The sequence below is a fragment of the Sinohyriopsis cumingii genome, chromosome 3, assembly GCF_028554795.1.
Source record: "Sinohyriopsis cumingii isolate HCF-2022 chromosome 3, ASM2855479v2, whole genome shotgun sequence".
In the NCBI taxonomy this organism is placed as follows: Eukaryota; Metazoa; Mollusca; class Bivalvia; order Unionida; family Unionidae; genus Sinohyriopsis; species Sinohyriopsis cumingii.
In genome coordinates this window covers 122,591,162-122,614,788 of record NC_142963.1, presented here as the reverse complement: position 1 = coordinate 122,614,788, position 23,627 = coordinate 122,591,162, and the positions used below count along the sequence as shown (strand labels likewise).

The window sequence follows — 23,627 nt, the reverse complement described above, 5'->3', positions numbered from 1 at the left end:
GTGATGTAAACATGATCATGTGACCCTCATATGGGCACTTATTTTGTGCCTCAAAAATTACTGTATAACTATTGTTTTAGAGAAATAATCGGAGTCGAGCTTCTAAACACTGAGACGTAAGGTGTTTCTTTTGCTGTGTTATTTTTGGAATTACATGTGTTTATTCGAATTATTTGGATTCTGGAAGGATTAATCCTTTTTTCCTGGAAGTATATGTGTGCTCATTCAGAATTCTTGGACAAAGAAATTTCATTAATTCAGACACTGGATTATTTCTTGTGTTTCTATAAGGAATTGTAGACATCAACATTGAACAGAATTCATCATCGCCTTCCATCTTGGATTCTTTGTCACGACTCAAACTTGATTTCATTAGAACATTTCATTATTAGGACTTCTAAAAATGTATTCATGGATTATTCTTGGATTATTTTTGGATTTGATTCCTAAAACCGTAAGTTCTTATTTTTTCATTTTTTATACTATTTTTCCAGGGAAATAAAAAATTTGTTAAATTTTTCGAAACTTGTTGTTTTCACTCTTTCTTGTGTTACTGTTTATTCGAGCCTAAACACATAAGATCAGAAACTGTTACTCCTTAGGCAAAACAAGCACATCACTGATTTGTTATTTTATTTTGATGTAGTTATACATTTGAGAAATTGTTCTGTTGTAAGCAAACAACAACAAAAATGTTTCCAAATTTTATGAAATTCTATATTATATATTCAGTGTGTTATGTTGAACTCTAGTGTGAAGAATCCTGTTCTGTGCAAGACCTGAATTAAACAATGGGAACTGAGTTGTCATAGACTGAACAGAAGTAATGTAATTGCACCCTAATTACTATAAAAAAAAGTAATTACAGTTGATTACTTAAGTATGACACAGTAATTTTAATTGTAATCAAATACTATTAATTTTATATTGTAGTTTTAATTCATATTGGCCATTCAATATTGGACAGATGATGCTGATATGTTGGCAAGTATACATCAAGATACAACAAAAACGACCAGAAACCGTGAAACAGCCATTTTCATAACATCACACTTGTCAATCATAGCATAGTGGTAGTGATGCCAATGCACAGTCAATCATATTCCTACACACTGATAGCTGAAAAATGGTGGAATCGAGAGCCACAGAAAAGGTTCATGATCCATATAGCCACACAAAATGCCTACAAGTTTCATCTTTTGAACCATGCTTTCCATGATATCGAATTCCTTGGGTTTGGACTTATAAAACTTGATATATTTTGATCACCACACATTTAATTTGGCTGTTTAAACAAAGATTTTCATATTTTGGAAATAATTTCTTAGCTTTGATCAATTTCTATAATTTCACAGTGCACATGATTAAACATACTCCAAGTAGTTGTCGAAAATCGAGGCCATGGGTTTGTTGTCTTAATGCTGTTACCAATTATACTCACTGACAAGTTTGGTCAAAACAGCAAGATGTGCCATTGCCTCATAAATTGGATGATCGAGGTATATGTAATTTATTAGGAGAAATCAATAGAGCAAACAACATGGACTCTGATCTGCCAGTGCATTATGCGATGGTAGATTAGGGTGTATGTTGTTTGTAGTTGGACTCAATTTGTTTGTTCATTTTTAAACCTGGCATTATTGAACCAGGATCAAACGTTTTCACAGAATATCAGAAAACCATACTGGATTTCATGCTGGATAATCAACAATATATTTTTTTTACACGCATTATCAGAAATCTTGAATCACAAAATGAACAAATTATTTTGTTTCCCGATTCATTTTAGCAAGGGTTTTGATTCAGTTTGGTGAGTCTTTGAAAAAGTTGTTGCAAAACATTAATGGTGATTTTTTTTATAAATTTTAGTTTATATCAAATCCTGTCTGATGTTTACCCATTTTGCTGTACGGATGTGAAGTTTGATGGGTTTGAAAATACCCAGCTAATTAAAAATGTTCACCTTGAAATCCTATGATGTATCACAAAACTTGGAGCACTGAAGTTACTTTCCTATGTTTAGAAATTATTAGAAAACGTGTTAAATGTTGCATGATCGGAGTTTGGATCTCAATAATAATTGCAGAATACTCCAGTTTTATGCAATATCAAATCTATGTTGTCATCCCTGCCCCACCCCTTTCTCAACTTTGTTATTATTTGAAAGTAAAGTCATGCTTAAATATATTGTCATGCTCGTAGTTTTAACAGATAAGTAGGTTATGTATGCAATTTATCATTAGGTTAAATTGGTAGGTTATGTATGCAATTTATCATTAGGTTAAATCAGTAGATTATGTATGCAATTTATCATTAGGTTAAATCAGTAGGTTATGTATGCAATTTATCATTAGGTTAAATCAGTAGGTTATGTATGCAATTTATCAGGTTAAATCAGTAGGCTATGTATGCAATTTATTATTAGGTCAAATCAGTAGATTATGTATGCAATTTATCATTAGGTCAAATCAGTAGGTTATGTATGCAATTTATCATTAGGTTCAATCGGTAGGTTATGAATGCAATTTATCATAGGTCAAATCTATAGGTTATGTATGCAATTTATCATTAGGTCAAATCAGTAGGTTATGAATGCAGTTTATCATTAGGTTAAATCAGTAGGTTATGTATGCAATTTATCATTAGGTCAAATCAGTAGGCTATGTATGCAGTTTATCATTAGGTCAAATCAGTAGGTTATGTATGCAGTTTATCATTAGGTTCAATCGGTAGGTTATGTAAGCAATTCATCATTAGGTTCAGTCGGTAGGCTATGTATGCAGTTTATCATTAGGTTAAATCAGTAGGTTATGAATGCAATTTATCATAGGTCAAATCTATAGGTTATGTATGCAATTTATCATTAGGTCAAATCAGTAGGTTATGAATGCAGTTTATCATTAGGTTAAATCAGTAGGTTATGAATGCAATTTATCATAGGTCAAATCTATAGGTTATGTATGCAATTTATCATTAGGTCAAATCAGTAGGTTATGTATGCAGTTTATCATTAGGTTAAATCATTAGGTTATGTATGCAATTTATCATTAAAAGTGAGCTCTGAAGATTAAGTAGATATTGATGTGACTGTGAGGAATGTTATTTCATACATTATTCCAGGAAAAAGAAAATGGATCACAAATACTAGATTGTTTGCATACTTGTATTTGTACAGTTCTTGGCATGAAGTTTTCAAGCATTCATTTCTTAATACAATATTCTTGAAAAATATACCAAGTAGTATTGTTGAACAATTTATAAATGTTTTATTCATTTAATTTTTATGCTTTTGCCTTTGTATCATTCATCCTTCAAACGAGTTTTAGATATCTGCCGTTCACATAATCTTTCATTTTTCACAAAAGTCATAAATACATGAAATTTTATAATTTTATTTGCAGAGGTAAGAAAATTAGATTTTGTTTGAAACTAGAGAAACAGTAAAAAATTGAACTATATGGAATTTGTCAGTCTGGTGCATATTACTTTTTATTTTTATTTTCGATTTGACCTTCTGTACTCATGTTTAATGTTGAACTAATTCGATATTTCAGCACTTTAATCATTATAAAAAAAATTATATAGCTGTTACTGATTTTATTTCTGTAAATTAACTCTAGTTCTCTATCATGTTCAGTAACTAAACTTCGTTGATGGCTTACACTTAGAGTAAGAAATAAGTCTTGTTTTGAGGTTCAAAATCAGTCACAGTGACTGAAAGAACTTAACATATCCGTACCAAACTTTGCAGTGGGTTTTCCACATGGGTAAGGAAGAACCTCACTGAAAAACAAAAAAAATCAAATTTCTGTTTTTTCCACCATTTATAAGAAACCTGGATGCACAACAGTGGTTTAGTTTGAAATGTTTTTTCAAAATTTTGAGTAAAATAGCCATTAAAGAACCTTTAAACTAACTAACTGTTGAATATTACATGTTAATTTGTTCAGATTATACTATAACAGGGCATACATTTCTGGTTTTCAGATCAAGTCGCTCCTATTATAATCAGGCAGGATAAACCAATAACGGGCCAGACAGTGGATAATAGGACTCCTCATAAATGGCATGTTTATTTATTTAATTATAATTATTCACCACTAATATGGAAGATAAAGAGCAAGTTGTTAGATGAAAATTGTTGTCACGAAAAGGTCCTTTTTTCACAACCCCACCCCCAAGATGAATTGAATAATGTTTGGTGCCTAGCCCATTATAATTCTCTCCAAAATTGTTGGCCTGGGTTTCAGCACTTAACTGAAGATGAAGTCAAAAGTAATATCTCTTATACAATTCAAGCATTGTTGGATCACATTGGCAAGCAGATAACTTCATTGAGATCTGTAAAGATGAATAAATTTAAACTTTGTCCCGTGATTGGCTATTACAACTTTCAGACTTTAAATACCTAAATGCAGCAGTTAAATACAGAGTATAAGGTATCACATTTACTTGTTCATTTATTTGTGTATAATTTATGAAGTCACATAATGTATAAATGGAATATTTACCTTGAATGTGACACAGATGTGGTTAAAATAAACTTATTTTCTCAATAGAGAGGTTGGTCACCTAAATCTGAAGGATCTATCATATCAGCAGTTTCCCAGGCTCTAATTTTAGAACTTGCGAATCAAGTAATAGCACAAAATAGCTACACATCTAGATTGTTCCATTCCAACATTTCATAATCAGACCTACCCCTCAGTACAATGTAAATGTCCATTTTAGAGTAGAGTATCAATAACGCCTATGTGTACTGGAGCCTAGCTGATGGTTTGGAACTTGTGCATGAAATGGAATTCCTCATTCTCACATACCAGCTTTTACCTTACACTATGAGGCTACTTTGCACTGAATGATTGGGTAAAATTATATGGAAACTTTGACAGCATGGTTCATTTGAATGGTTGACTTTAGAAAAACAAATGACAAAGTCGGGAGCGATATTTTAAATACACCTCGGGCATTGTTGGATATGTAATACAGTGCAATGAAATTACAGTAATAAAACAATAAAAATACTCTGTCCATAAAATGCTGGAATAATGTTGAACCATAACAAGCTTGTGTGATGAGGACAGGTCTCTAAATTATTACTGGAAAGAGAGAGTCTTTCCCAAAACAGTGAATGTATCGGAATGGTTGACAAAATGGTAACCATTATTATAGCCAGGCCCAAAAGAATTCATTTTTACACAACGAAAGGATTAAAAGACAAATCATTAAGATATTTCATGTGCTGGTGCATTATGATTGACCAGTGTGAACATACAGAATAAACTGCATTGGAAGAAATTTCTGTAGAAAAGCATCTTATTGACCTAGATTTCTTGTTTTATCTGTAGATAAGCATCCTAATGACCTAGATTTAGTGTTGTATATGTAGAAAAGCATCCTATTGACCTGGATTTTTTGTTGTATATGTAGAAAAGCATTCTAATGACTTAGAATTATTGTTGTATATGTAGAAAAGCATCCTATTGACCTAGATTTCTTGGCCAACTGGTCTTGCATTAGGCTGTTAGGCTGATGTCAGCTAGATGAATGATCACAGGCCCACTTGGATCACAAAAGTCAAGTAAGCTTACGTAGTGCACTGCATCCATCATCCATCCATTCCACTCTGTAGGCATATTTCCTATCTGATATTTACACCCTGTGCCATAGTTGCTAAATAAGCAACTCTGCTATATAGTGATTTACTATCCAATTGTTTATCTCTACACTGACTAACTCTGAGGTCACATCTGTGTGTTAAGAGCATCAAATTAGTTCCAAACAGGTGGCCTTATTACTTTGCTAATTATCATGACTTAATGATGTCATTCTAACACATCTCTTTGAAGTAATTTTAAACCAAGCATAATTCTTTCAAAAAAGTCTATTAATATGCATTTCTGCAAAGCATAAAATTGCTGATTCTTATTGGAGCACATCCTTTGTTAAATTTTCATTTTCAGAGGTGCATGATTTTTGCACGTTGTAAAGTTCTTCAAAATTAGAGTTAAGTAAATCTTGTAGTTTGCAATCCCATAATGCCTAAACAGAAGTGCTCTTGGCAGTTATCCTGAAAATTGTATCAGTATTCCTCCAAATTGGAAAGTCATATCAACATGGGATTTCAACCAAAAGACTTATTAAGATGACTTGTTGGTCCTAAATGACCGTTGATTTGCAGGTCCTGAAAGAAAATGGTACCAATCTGACATCCAACATGTCCACCACAGCAGCTGATTTGAAAATCTTGTTACTGCTGAATAATATTTGGGATTGTTTCAATGCTTGGCAGGTATTGGGTAGAAATGGTCTATCTTGAATTCCCAGAAACCATTTTCAGCCACTAGAACATCAGTCTTTGGATCCTTGTTTATCTTTACATTTTTAGAACAACTTTTTATCAGCACAATATATCAGTAGCCACCACCATACTGAGTGCTGCTAAACCCAACACACACACGCACGTACTTAAACGACATTGATAACAAGTAAGAACCATGCACATCAACGAGGTGACCTTACATCTGATTAGCAAAGTTTGTTTTCTGGAGGTTTCATTTATTTCCTGGTCTGATTTTGATCAAATTTGGAATATAAGCATATAGCATAAAGATCTCATTTGAATTTGATTGTTAGTTGATTATAGTATAAAGATCTCATTTCAATTTGATTGTTAGTTGATTATAGCATAAAGATCTCATTTGAATTTGATTGTTAGTTGATTATAGCATAAAGATCTCATTTCAGTTTGATTGTTTGTTGATTATAGCATAAAGATCTCATTTCAATTTGATTGTTAGTTGATTATAACATAAAGATCTCATTTGAATTTGATTGTTAGTTGATTATAGCATAAAGATCTCATTTGAATTTGATTGTTAGTGAAATTCCTGAATAAAAATGATCTCATTTTAGTTTGTCAGTGAGATTCATGAATAAAAATGAGGTTATATGGCGTCATATTCACAATTATTCATTCCATATTTTGTACAATTCTTCATTGGCACCATTTACCAGTAATTACTGTGCTGATATGCCATTAAATGTTAATACCATATGTAATCACTTTTAAGTTGAGTCCAACTGCAAACTGCACAGACCCAGATCTGCCATTGTGTGATGGACCAGCAGATATGGGTCTGTGCACTTTGTTAGAAGCAATCAATACATCAAAAAACATAGAGCCTGATCTGCATGCACCTTATGCTATGATCTTAATTGTCTGCAGTTTGACTCGACTCATAAGTGAGTGCATATGGTAGCTATCTATCTATCTATCTATATATATATATATATATATATATATATATATATATATATATATATATATATATATATATATATATATATACATACATACATATACATACATACATACATACATATACATACATACACACACACACACACACACACATACATACATACATACATACATACATACATACAAACATACATACATATCTGACTGGCTGAAACTTATTACCACTCTAGAGATCGTATTTCTGATCTTATTTTAATTAAAGTTGGTAAATATACTTGCGTCATCAAGATGTTCCATAAGTATTATTATAAAATCTACACATACTGACGATGTTAAGTTGCATTAGGGTCTTACACTCTAGAGACTATTTTAAACCCATTTTAATTCAACTTGGCCAAAACCTAGCTATCATCAAAATGTTGCACAAGTTTTACTAGGACTAAAGATGTAGATATTAACAAGATGATCCTGTGTCTGATTTGCTGAGCTTGTATCACTTTAGAGACTGTAAGTTTTATAGGATTTTTATCAAATTTAGGTTTAAAGCATAATCTTAGGTTCTATTATGAGTGAGATCTAAGTGAGTGTTCTTCTATATGATTACCTGAGACCGTTACGTATATCAGATTTCTTTAAAGCTTGGTAAATAGGTTTATATTGCGAAGATCCTGAATAAGTCTGATTTCACAGTGTAATTATGACTTTATTGGAACTATTTTTCATCAGACATTTGTAAAACAGAGTCACAGTGGCTGACTCGTGATCTAGAGGATGGGGATTTGATTCAACCTTGGTCAGTTACCATGACAAGTCCATGGGTAAGGGTCTATGCCATGCTCATCTAGTCTGCAAAGTGTTGGTCTGCTGCAATCAAAACCACCAAAAACAGCACAATATAATTGATAGTTTAGATATGGATATGTACAATATTAGTGAAATGGTCAGGACCAATTTTCATTTCATTACTGAAATGTTAGTTATGGTGAATTATCAATGTACATACTTTACTGGGTATACCAGTTTTATAAAAGTGTGTATACATGTGTCATGAGGCTTGAGAAACCTCTGCTGTTTTCAATGTGACCTACTTGATCTACATGTAACAAACTATATTGTCTCTTGATAATAATATAGGGAAATACTTTGTCTTAATGACTTAAGGATTGCATTATTACTACCACATTGTGAAAGAAATATCCTGTCTAGTGGTTAAGGAAAAAAAAACTTGATATCATAAACGGGAAATTATTTTTAAAAAAAAAAAAACATACTTCCCCAATATTTTAACAAAATGGAAAAGGGGTAGCAAGCTTTTATTTTTGATTTTTAGTCTCATTCACAAGTCATACATGAGACATGGGTATCCCATTTACGAAGGTTGTGGTGATGGTGATGATCATGTCGGCATCAAGGTTTAGCACTCAGCTTCATTGCTGTGAGATTTAGTATGTACGGTCGTTAATTTTTTATGGGTGGATTCATCTTTAGAAAGTAATTTTATTCACCAGAAAATAAGAGATTATAGTGACCCATTTTTCATGCTTCATTGAGTACATTAAGTTCGTGTTTTTAGCTCTATTTTGCTAACTTTATTGCTAGTACAGTCATGAAACTAATTCAATATTAAAATGGTGTCACTGTGACCTACTTTTCTTACTAACGAATTTTTTTTTTATGTTTAGATTTGTGATATATTTTGAGTATATTAAAAGAATTAAATTTCTTATCAGAAGACAAAACAAGAAATAAATTAATAAGCAGGCAAATAAAGCAAAAACAAGAAGAAAGCTAAGTATTAGCAAACATTACTTATTAAGAATGATATAAAAACTTTGAAAGTTTTCACTTTTGCATTGGCAATCTCAGTATCATTGCCAGAGGTCAAGAAAGATACAGGGTAAATTTATACTCGAGTCATTAATCATTATGCATAATACTGTTAAAACATTTGAAACGTTACAAGTCGTATATAAAGTAGAATACATTTCCAGATATTCTCCACATAAATTTGCAACTCCATATGCTCAGAGAGAGAGGGAAGGTTTTGATTTGTGCTCACGTTTCTGTCTTCTGAATCTAATGGAATGAAGCAAAATTTACACAAGTGAAATACCTTGTTCAGTCCAACATGCTCGGGCCTGTATTTGATCAACAGAATTTAAGTGTAGATTTAAGTCTAAAATTAGCAGTCCAAGTCTTCAGTTAAATTTTAAGACAGTTGATGAATGGACCTGGATCTCTTTCTATCTCTCTCATTAAAGAGATTGGGCATACAGGAGTCAAATTAAGATGTTATTTTTTAACCTAATAAGAGTTTTGCCACTCGTCAAAAGTACATGTATGTTGATTGAAGTAAAAAAAACAAGGAGAAAAAATGCATGACACAATTCTGTGTACACAATTTAATTTCAAGATCTGATCACAGACAAAATGAGTTTCTTTTCAAGACACAAGGAGAATCAAATGACAACTAATGTTTACATGAGTACAGTATCTTATAAAAATAATTAATAACAAGTATTAGTATGTATTTCAAGTTGTGACAAAAGCCTAGGATTAGTGAAAATATTATTGCTTATACAGTAATAATGCTGATAAACAATAAATCAATCAATGATAGAATTCCATCATAAAAAAGAAAATTTAATGACAATTTAAACTTTAAAAAGTGCTTTACTCAAGACAGAACTCAATCTTACTCACCCAGAAATATTTCATACTGAAAAATCTTAAAGACTTGTCCACAGTTTGTCTGTCAAAAATGTGTGGAACCAAATGAGTTTTGTCACTATGGACAGCACCGAAAGATAAGATTTTGTGTTTGTTTCTATATAAAGTTATTTTCTATGGACAGATTTAACAAAATAAAGAAATTGATTTTATTGATATGGCAAAACCTAACAAACTGATAATAGATTTATATGTATACCTCAACAGGAAGTAAAAACGTACTGAATGTAATTTTGCTATTGTCATTACTCATACATGACATGCATCAAACTGAACTGTAAAGACCATCTTACCATTATGTGCCATTAGATCAGAGTCAACAATGTTAATTTTACTTAATTTTACAACTTCACAGACCATGATCTGTCCCATAATGGGCCATTAGTTCAGAATCAATACTGTTAATTCTACTTGATTTTACAAGTGAACTGCACAGACCATGATCAGTCCCATAATGTGCCATTAGGTCAGAGTCAATACTGTTGATTCTACTTGATTTTACAAGTGAACTGCACAGACCATGATCAGTCCCATAAGGTCAGAGTCAATACTGTCCTACTGGATTTTACAAATGAACTGCACAGACCATGATCTGCCCCATAATGTGACATTAGCTCAGAATCAATACTGTTGATTCTACTTGATTTTACAGGTGAACTGCACAGACCATGATCAGTCCCATAATGTGACATTAGCTCAGAATCAATACTGTTAATTCTACTTGATTTTACAAGTGAACTGCACAGACCATGATCAGTCCCATAATGTGCCATTAGGTCAGAGTCAATACTGTTGATTCTACTTGATTTTACAAGTGAACTGCACAGACCATGATCAGTCCCATAAGGTCAGAGTCAATACTGTCCTACTGGATTTTACAAATGAACTGCACAGACCATGATCTGCCCCATAATGTGACATTAGCTCAGAATCAATACTGTTGATTCTACTTGATTTTACAGGTGAACTGCACAGACCATGATCAGTCCCATAATGTGACATTAGCTCAGAATCAATACTGTTAATTCTACTTGATTTTACAAATGAACTGCACAGACCATGATCTGCCCCATAATGTGACATTAGCTCATGATCAATTCTGTTGATTCTACTTGATTTTACAGGTGAACTGCACAGACCATGATCAGTCCCATAATGTGACATTAGCTCAGAATCAATACTGTTAATTCTACTTGATTTTACAAGTGAACTACACAGACCATGATCAGTCCCATAATGTGACATTAGCTCAGAATCAATACTGCTAATTCTACTTGATTTTACAAGTGAACTACACAGACCATGATCTGTGCATGAGGTGCCATTAGCTCAGATTTAACACGGTTTATATTCTGTAGGTTTTTACAAGCGAATGGCATAGACGCTAATCTCCTGTCCCATACTGTGCCATCAAATCAGACACAATATTCATTCTATTTGTTTACATCAAAGGAACACTATATAACCAGATAAACTCTCCATAATTTGTCATTCTACTTATTATTACAAATATTCAAACATTCAAGGCTCTGATTCTCCATTGCAAGAATAATAGCTTTTAAAAGTGTGTGTGTGTGTATATATATACTCGCTTATAAGTTAGGTCTAACTAAACTATGTGAAATACATCTAGCTCTGTTGTTGCACAAATGTACTGGCAGATGTGTCTATGTAGTTTGTCCAGAGTAATCAGTACAAGAACAAAGACACTGATCTGCTGGTGCATTGTGCAGTGACAGTTCAGGGTCTATTTTGTTTGCAGTTGAACTCTACTTATAAGCAAGTGCATATGGTACTGGTCTCTTTATCATTAGAAATTATTGCTGTCCCAATGCTTCAACAAAATATTTGAACTGTGACAAGTATGTAGTCTGATACACAATTCTTTATTTGTGACTTGTATGTAGTTTCATATAGAATTATTTGTGTGTGACTTGTGTGTAGTCTGATGTACAAATCTTTATTTGTGACTTACGTGCAGTGTCATATAAAGACAATTTACATGTGACTTGTGCAAAGTCTGACATACAGTTCTTTATTTGTAACTTGTGTACATTACAGTACAATTCTTTATATTTCAAAAGGAAAAAGACGTGTAACACAAAAGCAAACACACTTGCTTTTGTTCTGACTCTGCGAATCAAAGCTGTTCATTATGGTGTAGAGACAGGTCTTCATCTGCTGGTGCCATTTTTTAAACCATGGGTAAAGGAGCCAGTTTCTTTTGCAAATTTGTGACAGTACAGTTGAAATGGGTTTTATTCATGGTTTATCTAATTGATTTTTGTTTCAGTTTTATATATATATATATATATATATATATATATATATATATATATATATATATATATATATATATATATATATATGTGTGTGTGTGTGTGTGTGTGTGTGTGTGTGTGTATATGCATACATTCTGAAAGTCTGATTGACGTATTTTATTTTTATTTATATATGTATCTCTCTGACATTGAAAATTGCACTTGACTATTTTTTAATCACTAAGAGGGCTAAGAGACTTTTCCAGACACTTAATCAGTTGAACAAGTGCAGTTTTGAAGTGGAGGATTCCTGAGTAAGATTTATAGGGTTAGTTGAGTATTTTTCCTATAATAAAACAATGGGACAAGACAAACAAATTTCCAAACAGTAGGGGGCAAGTTTATTATCACAGTTTATTATCACGGGCATCCTTTGTAAATATATACCCAAATTTGAAGAGTTGGTCAGTCAAGGGTGGTTTTATAATCAAACACGGGTTCATCATTGGATGTAAACAATACAACTTGTGCAAGATGAAGAAAACTCAGTTTTTGTCTTGCAGGACAAGTGGTCATTTTAACAGATTTTCAAATAAATGACTTGTCAGAAGAATATGCAAGATTTGCAGTAGTTATTAACATAAGTATGATTTCTGACATACATTTCCTATACATGAATTGACACTTGAAGTGCGATCAAGCTAGGTCTTTACCCGTTCAAGAATTGTAAAGGTCAGAGGTAATTCAGGGTAAAATTACCTTCATTTAAAAGTGATTTCAGCGATTGCATGCTGAAATGAGGAATTTTAGCTATTATTTTTACAGTAATATGAGAATGACTTGTCCAATATTTTGTGCATTTGGTCTTTTTCTGATGCATCTGAATGAACAGCCGATAGAGTGTGATGCGTGTTGACCCCAAATGACCTGTGACCTATTACTAACTCACATCACACGTATGTCTCCATGGAGAATGTGTAGGTTAGTTAAAACCATGATAAACTCATTTGATTCGCCAAATCAGAGCAAATCAAGTATGGATTTTGTGTATGCTTCTCAAAAGGGTAACTTTTATACCCTGTTGCTTACCACTGTGCATAAAATGAACAAAGTTCTACTCAATTTAAAAGATACATGACTTAACAAAATGACAAAAATATTTTATGAACATCAATAAAATAAAGATGAAGTTATGAAATTGTAGATAACATTTCTTTGTGTTCTGTTAGAACAAATGAACATAAAATAACATGAGAATTATATATACAGCAAACTGTGAACTCACTTTTTTATGTACAGTAAAAACTTTGGTGGATAACATAGTTGCTGCCAATCACACAAGACAGTGAGCAATGATCCATCTGCACAAAGTCAAGAAAATACAGATCTACTTTTATCCGAGATTTTCCCAAACGCTCTAGATAAATATGTTACTTTAGCTGACATTGTTCAGTACATGGGGAAGAAAAACTCGCCTATAAAACATCTTATACAAGACTGCATTCATCACGTGACTACTAAGTTGTTTATTTCTTATTTGATAAACCCCTATTTTGTTCCAATTTGATAAAACATGACATTACAAATGAGGTCACAGCACCCTGTAAGCATAATGTTTGAGGTGTGTGAGTGAACTGTAATACTCCATTATAAGTCCAAATGCAAGCAACATAGACCCTGATCTGTTGGCACATTATATAATGGCAGATCTGGGTCTGTGCAGTTTGACTGGACCTTGAGTATATCTAGTACTTAAAAGTCATGCACTACATTATGTTATGGTTTTACTGAGTAAATGTTGAGCTTTTTTTTATATTATAAATTGTTTACTAAACCCATGCTCATTTCAAATGAAATTTATAAAAAATTTCACATAATTTGATCTCTGCTCACCTAAGCTCACAAAAAGGAATGAACACTCATGTAAGATCCTCCTAACAGAGATCAAGGCAATGAAATTAAGTCTTATAACATATATACAATATTTTTCCCTTGAAAATTCCATGGGCCCATGCAAGCTTAATACTAAAACAAGTTTTCCTAAATAAAAATTTGCCCTAATTTTGTAAATATGCATTTCATAGCTTCTCATCAATGAGAATTACAGTAAGGGAAACACCAAACAAATGTCATATTAAACTAACATATTAAATATACCATTGTCTTTGACTGAGAGCCCCAATTATTGATCAGACTCTCATCCTTCTTGTTGTGCTTAACTTTACAATAAATACTGACCAAAAAATAAACACATCTAGTTTTCTTTCTGCTGCCATAATTGTGCCATACAACTCTGGCAAAACCTTGGAATGTTTTTCTTTCCCTTACTGCAACTATCCAGGTATTTCTTCAAGGAAATCAGTGTAGCTTGGTCTGGTTGTAGAAACCATTTACAGTAGTTTTCTCTGTGTCCAAAACTTATCCGATGTATGCAGATATAGTACTTGGTATGTACTACACATACCATATGGCATGACATCCAAATAAATCTCTCCACCAGCGGAGTTTATACATCTTGGTCCACACTGTACAAATTTGCTCAAAAAACAAAATCAGCACTGTTGCTTTTCTTCATTTGCATTGTTTTATTCTAATTTGTTGATATGTACATAACATTCCCAGGAAGGTTCATCCTGTAAGGAAAGAAAAGCTATTGTTAGGTATTGAAAATAAGGACTTCTTATTTTGTAAATAACTGGAGTTATTTCATTACAATGTTGGATTAAGCCTGTAATCAAATTGCCAAATTTTATAAGTAACTCCAATTTCCTATGAATACCTAAAGTTAATATCAACAACAGTTAAATACGTGGTTAAAATAGGTCACAACACTTTAGGATTGTTGCTTACACACAACACTTTAGGATTGTTGCTTACACACAACACTTTAGGATTGTTGTTTACACACAACACTTTAGGATTGTTGCTTACACACAACACTTTAGAATTGTTGCTTACACAACACTTTAGGATTGTTGCTTACACACAACACTTTAGGATTGTTGCTTACACACAACACTTTAGGATTGTTGCTTACACACAACACTTTAGGACTGTTGCTTACACACAACACTTTAGAATTGTTGCTTACACACAACACTTTAGGATTGTTGCTTACACACAACACTTTAGGATTGTTGCTTACACACAACACTTTAGGATTGTTGCTTACACACAACACTTTAGAATTGTTGCTTACACACAGCATATGCAGAACATATTTCCAGTTAATGTCAAAGGACAGAAATGACAAGAGCACAAAATTCTATGAAATAGTTTTTAGAGAAAAGATATACCTACACTTCAACAATCTACTTTAGCTTGCTGCTGATACACATCAGAGATGTGGAAAATTTTTGGTGATATCTTTGTAGACTGCATGTCCATGTTCTGAAATTGTAAGTATTACACTATTAATCCGTTTGTAACAGGGAACTGAAAGTGAACAACATAGACCCTGATTAGATGCCACAAAATGTTTCAGCTGATCAGCATACAAACTCTTTCTGAACTATTTTACATGTTACCTTTATTTTTTCTTATACAAAATTTTAAAACATTCATCTTTATGATTTATTTTATTTTATACATGTTTTACAAAATTTCAACATCCTCATGATTTATATTTTATTTTTATATATTTGCAGAAAGGAACCTCAAAAAAGGGACTATTTAAAGGTACGTGGCTGCCTGATAAAGGTTGTTACCACAGAAAATGATAAGTTAAGGCAGGTGACTGCCTAATTGAGGTTTGTTACCAGAATAAATTGTTGAAAAGGACCTCATAGAAGTGACTGTTTATGACAGGTTGTTGTATAGTACAGATGGTCTAAATTGCAAGTTTGACTATATCCTATTTACTTTAAATCAGGGCCCCAAGTGGTCTAAAGGGTTCTCCATTATGGATCACTGCCATCTCACCTCTGTCTGCACCAGTTCGAGTCTCAGATTCAGCCAATGTGGGTATGTGAGAAAGCTTGCCAGTAGCTTCTCATGGGTCAGTGGTTCTTTCCGGGGTTTTCCCGGGTTCTTCCTCCACCAATGATTCTGGCCGCCATGTATAGCCTCTCATGTGCTGAAAAATGGCATTAAACCCCACAACAACAACAACTTTAAATCATGACTACAATGAACAGCAAAGACTGGGATCTGGCTTTATGCTATTTTGTGTTTGAGAGCACATTTTGGATCTTGTGTTTTATACAGTAGGTAAGCATTGCTTTCTCCAAACATTTTAATTTCAAAATGGAAAGAATGATTTTTTAAACATGAGTTCTGAAGAACAACATTATTTGTCAGTAATTTTAGTAACCTCTGGAAATAATTTTAAAAAATTCTGCTATTTGTCATTGATTCAACCAACATAAATTTGTAACAATTACTGAAATGGGAAATGGCTCATGTTTTGTCAAGCCAGCCATGATGGAAACCAATTGCAGTAATGACTTTGGTGTCAATGTGCATATCTAACTGCATGTCCATCCACACTCTTCAATAAGGTCAGTTACATTATTTTTTTTTATCATGGTAAGCTACACAACAAAGTATTTAACTTTCTAACTAAATAATAGATGGGGATAACAAAAAGGGAGTCTCTTGTTAGGTATGTGCTGATTTTTATTGATATTTTTGTTAGGTATGTACTAATTTTCATTGATATTTTTTCAACAAATATTACACATTATTTGTGTGCCAGATCTTTAATTAAGGGCTAATGGGCTTGATTTTAAAATTATGGAAAACATTGGAAATTATCCAAATTCAAAAACAATCTATTATCTAACAGGTTTATTAATTCATTGATCAGCTGTAGCAATATTTTAAAATTAACTCCAGTTTTTCTATGATGGAAATATATGGGTTCTCAATTAGTAAAACAGACTATGTACTTTCAGATCTATAACTAAAAATGAGTTTATGGTATACAGTGCCACACCAAAGCAACCAACCTAAATGCAAAACTTAGTCGAGATGTGGCAGATGGGTGAATGAATGTTTTGATGCGTGCATGGACAAAGGTAACACTCTTATGTACCCTACCACTGCTATGCTCAGGGCCGGCACTACCATATAGGCAAACTAGGCAGCTGCCTAGGGCGCTGATTTTAGGGGGCTCATTTTTAATGTTTTTTTATTTTTTTATAAAATTGGAAATTTATATTTTCCAGGGGCGGGGAGGATGGGGGCACCAGAATCTAACCTTGCCTAGGGCGCCAGATAGTCTGGCCGGGTCTGGCGCCGGCCCTGGCTATGCTCTGGCAAAAACATGGTAAAAAATTACAGTGAAAATTATGTACACTGTTTAATAACTTTTTCAAATTATGTACCTTTTGTGCATCCATGCTTAGAGCTATTTGAGAGCTTCAAGTCGTTATTCCACAGGTGTTGATGATACTGTTCTGTTTTTACTTCCACATTTTGAGCTACCTATGGGTTTAGAAAAACAAAAAGAGACAAAAGTTAGACACATTTGTAGCTACGTGTGCGTTTAAAAAAATGGCCAGAATTCTTGTCCCATAAATAGTGATCTAAGAACTGGCTTAGTCTAAATATATATATTTGGATTCATCTTTTGTTTTAAAGCACTTTGGAAGAAAAAATATGGAATATCTGGAATGTGGAACAAATCTTTGAACTAGCCAAGACATGGAGACGTTACAGAAAGATCACTGACAGTACAGAGAAGAATAGATAATATTCACAGTACCGTATATACTCAGTTATAAATTGGATACAACTGCGAACTTCACTGACCCAGATCTGCCATCACATAATGTACTGGTAACTCTGGGTCTATGCAGTTTGCCAGGAGTAATCAGTAGAACAAACAACACAGACCATGATCATCCAACACATTATATGAAGGCAGGTCAGGATCAATGTTGTTTGCAGTTGAACTTGACTTGTGTGTATGTATCGTATTTCTTCTAACAAACATCCCAAGCATTACAATTTTCTAAAAGTAGAACATCTATTATAATGCCAGACTGAAGTGCATTTCTTGTCCCAGAAATGGACTAAATTTGTTTTCGTACATGTGTGAATACAAAAGGAATATAACAGATATTATTAATTGGTTGGGGGGGGGGAGGTGATGATTGAACATGGACTATGATATTAGTTAATATTCTCAGGATAGTGTCTCTTAATACTGGACATTTTTAAAACTCTTTCACTTAGATTTTGCTTAATTATTTTTGCTGTTTTCAATGTACAAATGGAATCTCTCCTTTATTATCCTTGTGAAGAAAAGTTGAGGGTTGTTTAGTATAGGACAGACAAAAATTAGATAAAATGCATTAAGTAAAAAGGAAGATGAATGAAAGTACACATTTGCTAAATTCCTACTGCTTCAGTATGTTGACAAATAGGCTATAGCAGCTGATTGATAAGAAATGTGGAAGTTATGTGACTGCAGACCCCTTGAAAACTCAATTTTCCCCACATCTATCACCAATGTTATCATCTTAAACACTCTCTCCCCCTCCTATCACAGACATTTCCTCTGGACTCGTCACTTCTGCCAGGTCTCCAAAATAAGAAAGGCATCATATGTAACCAAGGACAGTGGACGTTCATGAAAATACTATGAACTATAGTGCCAAAAAGTCACCTCTGCACTAATGCTGTCTGTATCATCATCTTCAACCTCTTCTTCTTCATCCTCCTCATCCACTACCTCCTCTTCTTCAATATAAGTAGGTACTGAGGCAGGTTCCGAGTCTAAAATAATAATAAGGAGATTTAACATGTTTTTCCAACCAATATACCATCAATCCATACCACAATAATATTAGTGAAAACTTCAGGACAAGAAAATATATTTCCTGTGGGAAATTTGCAGTCAATTAGTGAGACCATGGGAGAGCCCAAAATATTCTGCATGATGTTACCTCACAGTGAGATACCACATACCAAATGAGCAAGTATTTGTATGTGTGATATCATAGATCTGATATGCTAAGTATTTACATATGAGATTCACACACTGATGGGCTAAGTACTTACATGTGAGATTCACATGCTGATGGGCTAAGTACTTACATGTGAGATTCACACACTGATTGGCTAAGTACTTACATGTGAGATTCACACACATATGGGCTAAGTACTTACATGTGAGATTCACACACATATGGGCTAAGTACTTACATGTGAGATTCACACACTGATTGGCTAAGTACTTAAACTTATCATTTCATATGATGTTCAATAACCACATTATCATAAATTATGCATGTACACTTGTGTAACATCTTATCACAGTTACATTGTAAGTTGTAGAGTTTTCATTGTTTTTCAGAAAATCTGGTAAAAATAATGATTTGCTTTTTCACAAGAATACTTGCATAGGTAGAAAAATCCATTGCCCTGAAGCTTAGAACAACTAAAAATACAAACCAGTCAACCATTTTTCCCAATATGAAAGCCATGTCAGGCAACCAAAAATATTATTAAATATTATTTTCCAACTATAAACATTTGATCATTAAATTACCCCCATATGGAACCTACAAGAGGGTGCCCAATTTATTTTCATATCATTTTGTAGTTGAATATTAAGAATGGAAATCCATCACCGCCAAAAATATGAAATTAAAACAAAATAAGTAACTTTCAAATAAATCAAGTAAAACTGAGATAAAACTTGCATAATTGTAAATTAAAATATTAAAGCACAGACAATAAGATCAATTCTCAAATAAAACAAACAAGGCACAAACGAAAAAGATAAATGGCATATGAAACAAATAAAAAAGAAGCAAACACCAAATGAAATAAAGATATTTAAAACAATAAGATAGATACTCAGATGAAACAAACGAGGCACAATCAAATAAAAAAATATCAAAAGAAACAACCAAAACACAAATTAAACAAGCAAATGGTAAATGACATTAATGAAATTTAAATGAATCAAAAACAAATTTGTGGGACAACTTAACTTAAAATGAAACAAAGATACAGCAGAAAATATAATGAAACACATATAGAACACCAAATGTACAAAAAGTCAAATGATCAACTTTGTGAAAAGAACAAAGGGAGCCCCTGCATTGCAATGAGAAATTACACTTACTGGGCCAACAGCAAAAAAACATTTGAATATGGTGGGACAAAATGATGTAACTAAGGCTGTTAAATAAAGCAGCCAAATTTGTTGTCATTGTCATACACCATAAATAGCAATACAGGTGAATTGAGGCTGCCACAGCCTGCTCCAGTGATGCCAGTGCCATTGACAGCATCAAGACTGTCCATCGAACTGACTATAACAACATCATCAAACATTTTTTTGAATGTGTAATCTCCCCTTACAATCAGGATAAAATTGACCTTGCCTGTGTCAAAGGTTTCCCTCTGCCTCTGAATGGTGCCAGCCAAATCACTTGGTTTTAGCATAACAAAGCCACAGTGATGCAGTGGAATGGAAATCATTTTGCCAAACTCTGCAAATAGACACAGTTCAGATTAAATAGTACATGCTAATACTATCATTTACATTATGAAAAGAATTCAAGAGAAAAACCTAGCCTTTTAATCCCTGACCTTTTAGATAGATAATGTTGCTTTTGCATTCTCTCAATGTGATCCATAAACTGCATTTTTAGACTACAATATATCTCTGGAGATATCCTTGAAGATACCAGTAAATACGTCCTATACTTTTAGAAAATTTTAGCAACATTAAGACAACACCCACCGCCTAAAAAAACAAAACCTTTTCAAAAATTGTATTGGTAAGAGCTTGAGGAAATACAGTAAATGTTTGTTTTACAGTGTTGAAAATTACCCTCAGACCATATTCCCAATGCTGATGCACATGTCACAGACCCATGCATTTGGTAAAATATCGGTCCTTCTGACCAGTGACTAATTCTGTGTTTAAACACAATATTTAACTAACATAGGATGTATAATTACATGGACTGCAGTTTACATTTGTTTTAGGCCCTTCTGGCCTAAAGCATTTTTTGCAGCATTTGTACACTGGTGGTGCTACAGTTACTGTCACATTTCTGTAGCATTTTTTTACACTAGTGTAACAGTTGCTATCATATTTCTGTAGCATTTTTTACACTAGTGTAACAGCTACTATCAGATTTCAGCAGCATTTCACACACTGGTGAAACAGCTACTATCACATTTTTGCAGCATTTCATACACTGGTGCTACAGCTACTATCATATTTCTACAACATTTCATACACTGGTGAAACAGCTACTATCACATTTCTACAGCATTTCATACACTGGTGAAACAGCTACTGTCACATTTCTACAGCATTTCATACACTGGTGAAGCAGCTACTGTCACATTTCTACAGCATTTCATACACTGATGAAACAGCTACTATAACATTTCTACAGCATTTCAAACACTGGTGCTACAGCTACTATCACATTTCTACAGTGGTAAGCCAATGCCTGAACATCAGCCCATGCAGCCTTTTAGAAAATTTTCTCAGTATTTTAATAATCAAGTACCTATTCCACCATTTCAAAAATCGTGTTGAGAAGGCCTTGTGTATACAAGCATGCATGTTTTAAGCAGCCACAACCAGGCAGAAAAAGAAAGACTTCCTAAACCTAGGAATTTTCCAAAATAGGTTTATTTTTTTTTACAATAATCTGTTGCAAGAGACATTGAAAAGGTGACTCAGTGGCTGATTTATAAAGGGAACCATGGTGGCTCAGTGGTTGCTTTTATAAAGGGAACCCTGGTGTTGTTTTTATAAAGGGAACAGTGGTGGTTTTTATAAAAGAAACCATGGTGGCTCAGTGGTTGCTTTTTTAAAGGGAACCATGGTGGCTCAGTTGGTATAGTGTCAGACTTAGAATCCAAGAGATTTCATCCCTACCTAGGAAAGTCCAGACAAGTCTTTGGAAAAGGTACTTGGCTACCATTTTTCCTGCATTATATAGCCACTTACACGCTCAAAGTGAGCTTACAAACCAACCAACCAGCCAACCAATCAGCCATTTTAAAAAGTTACTTGCATGATAGAAGTGATCTTTAAAACAAACTTGACTGTGTTTCTTACTTAAGGTGTGTAACTTATTCTTACCAACAGTTGTAGGATTTCCATTTGGACGTGTCATGTGAAGTGTAAAGGTTGCACTTGGAGGTGACATTGATGATGATGACATGGATAATGTTGATGGTGAACCAATGGTGGAGTCATAAGATGGGGAGCTCAATGAACTGCAGACCTGCAAAATAAATAGCAACTACTGGTAATCATCCCTTTACAGAAATGAAAGTCAGATAAAAATGAGAGAATGCATACATTAATTATGTGCTTTGAAATTTGTTTCACTTATTAACCACATGTAAAATTTGTTTCACTTATCAAAGGTACAACTTGTTTCACTTGTCATTTCACAGGTACAATTTGTTGAAAATGTACTGCTTTACTCAAAAGCAGTGTTCAGATACCATCTATTTAAGATTAAAAACATAAAGGAGGCTGACACTTATACTTTTTAAGCATGTTAAAATGGTTCAGTTAAGAAGATTTTGTCTGCTTTTAGTGAAAAGTGTTTATCCAATACTGTCACTTTATAAGCAAAAATAATATGTGATCTGGTTTTATATATAGGCGCTTCATTTTGTCCTATCAAAGAAAAAAAGCGTGACCATTTTGTTTCTTTCTGAATTTTTTAGAAATTTTCAGTATTCTGATGATTCAATAATATACAAAATTTTTAAAATAGGATTGGGCAGTCTTTTTTTAGGCTTGTTAATACTACCAACTTTATTCTTTAAATCCAGTTGTTGAGATGGAAATGAACATGAAAACTTACGGGACTGAATGTAACGTCTTCTGATGAATTGCTGTTTGGTTTCAACCTCTTACTTTCTATTTCATCATCTGATGCCTCCTGCTTGCATCTTTTCCTTGATGCTGAAAAACATTGTGATAATAACTGCCATTGTTCAGTTTTCCACGTTCCATTTATTACAAAAAAAGTTAAAACATACCAACTGAGCCAATGATTCAATCCTTGACAGACACTAGATTCATTTCCAAAGAAATTCAAAAGAAATAAAATTGAAGTGCAAACCAGCAGCGCAAACACAAAAGTTGCAACAGGGTGCAGGCAATGTAACATAATTCCATACATACATACATACATCCATATTGTAAAGCACTTAGAGCTTCTAAAGTTTCGGCACTGTAATGAGTCCATCCACATATTATTATTATTATTATTATTAGATGCCAATATAACAATTGTTAGTTTTTCATAGTTCGCTGCTGTGCTATTTATGAATGCAAGACATTTTACTCCCATTGACATGACAATAAAGTCTTTCATGAGCTGATGTACTACTCACCAACCAGTCAGTGAGTTATGGTAATAACT

At 33.2% G+C, this 23,627-nt stretch overlaps 1 protein-coding gene across 9 annotated transcripts in view; it reads right to left on the bottom strand.

Annotated features, from left to right (window-relative positions):
- Positions 1-9,639: 9,639 nt before the first annotated feature.
- Positions 9,640-23,627, bottom strand: part of LOC149803750 (uncharacterized) — a 54,533-nt gene continuing 40,545 nt past the window's right edge. For all 9 annotated transcript variants that reach the window (XM_089953509.1, XM_089953517.1, XM_089953513.1 and 6 more), the window contains 7 exons: positions 23,064-23,164; positions 22,325-22,469; positions 20,598-20,705; positions 18,869-18,978; positions 17,583-17,682; positions 15,556-15,645; positions 9,640-14,888 (listed from right to left, as the gene is read on the bottom strand). In XM_089953509.1, coding sequence (XP_089809635.1) covers positions 15,593-15,645; positions 17,583-17,682; positions 18,869-18,978; positions 20,598-20,705; positions 22,325-22,469; positions 23,064-23,164 — 617 coding nt within the window. In that variant the 3' untranslated portion in view covers positions 9,640-14,888; positions 15,556-15,592. The remainder of the gene's footprint in view (positions 14,889-15,555; positions 15,646-17,582; positions 17,683-18,868; positions 18,979-20,597; positions 20,706-22,324; positions 22,470-23,063; positions 23,165-23,627) is intronic.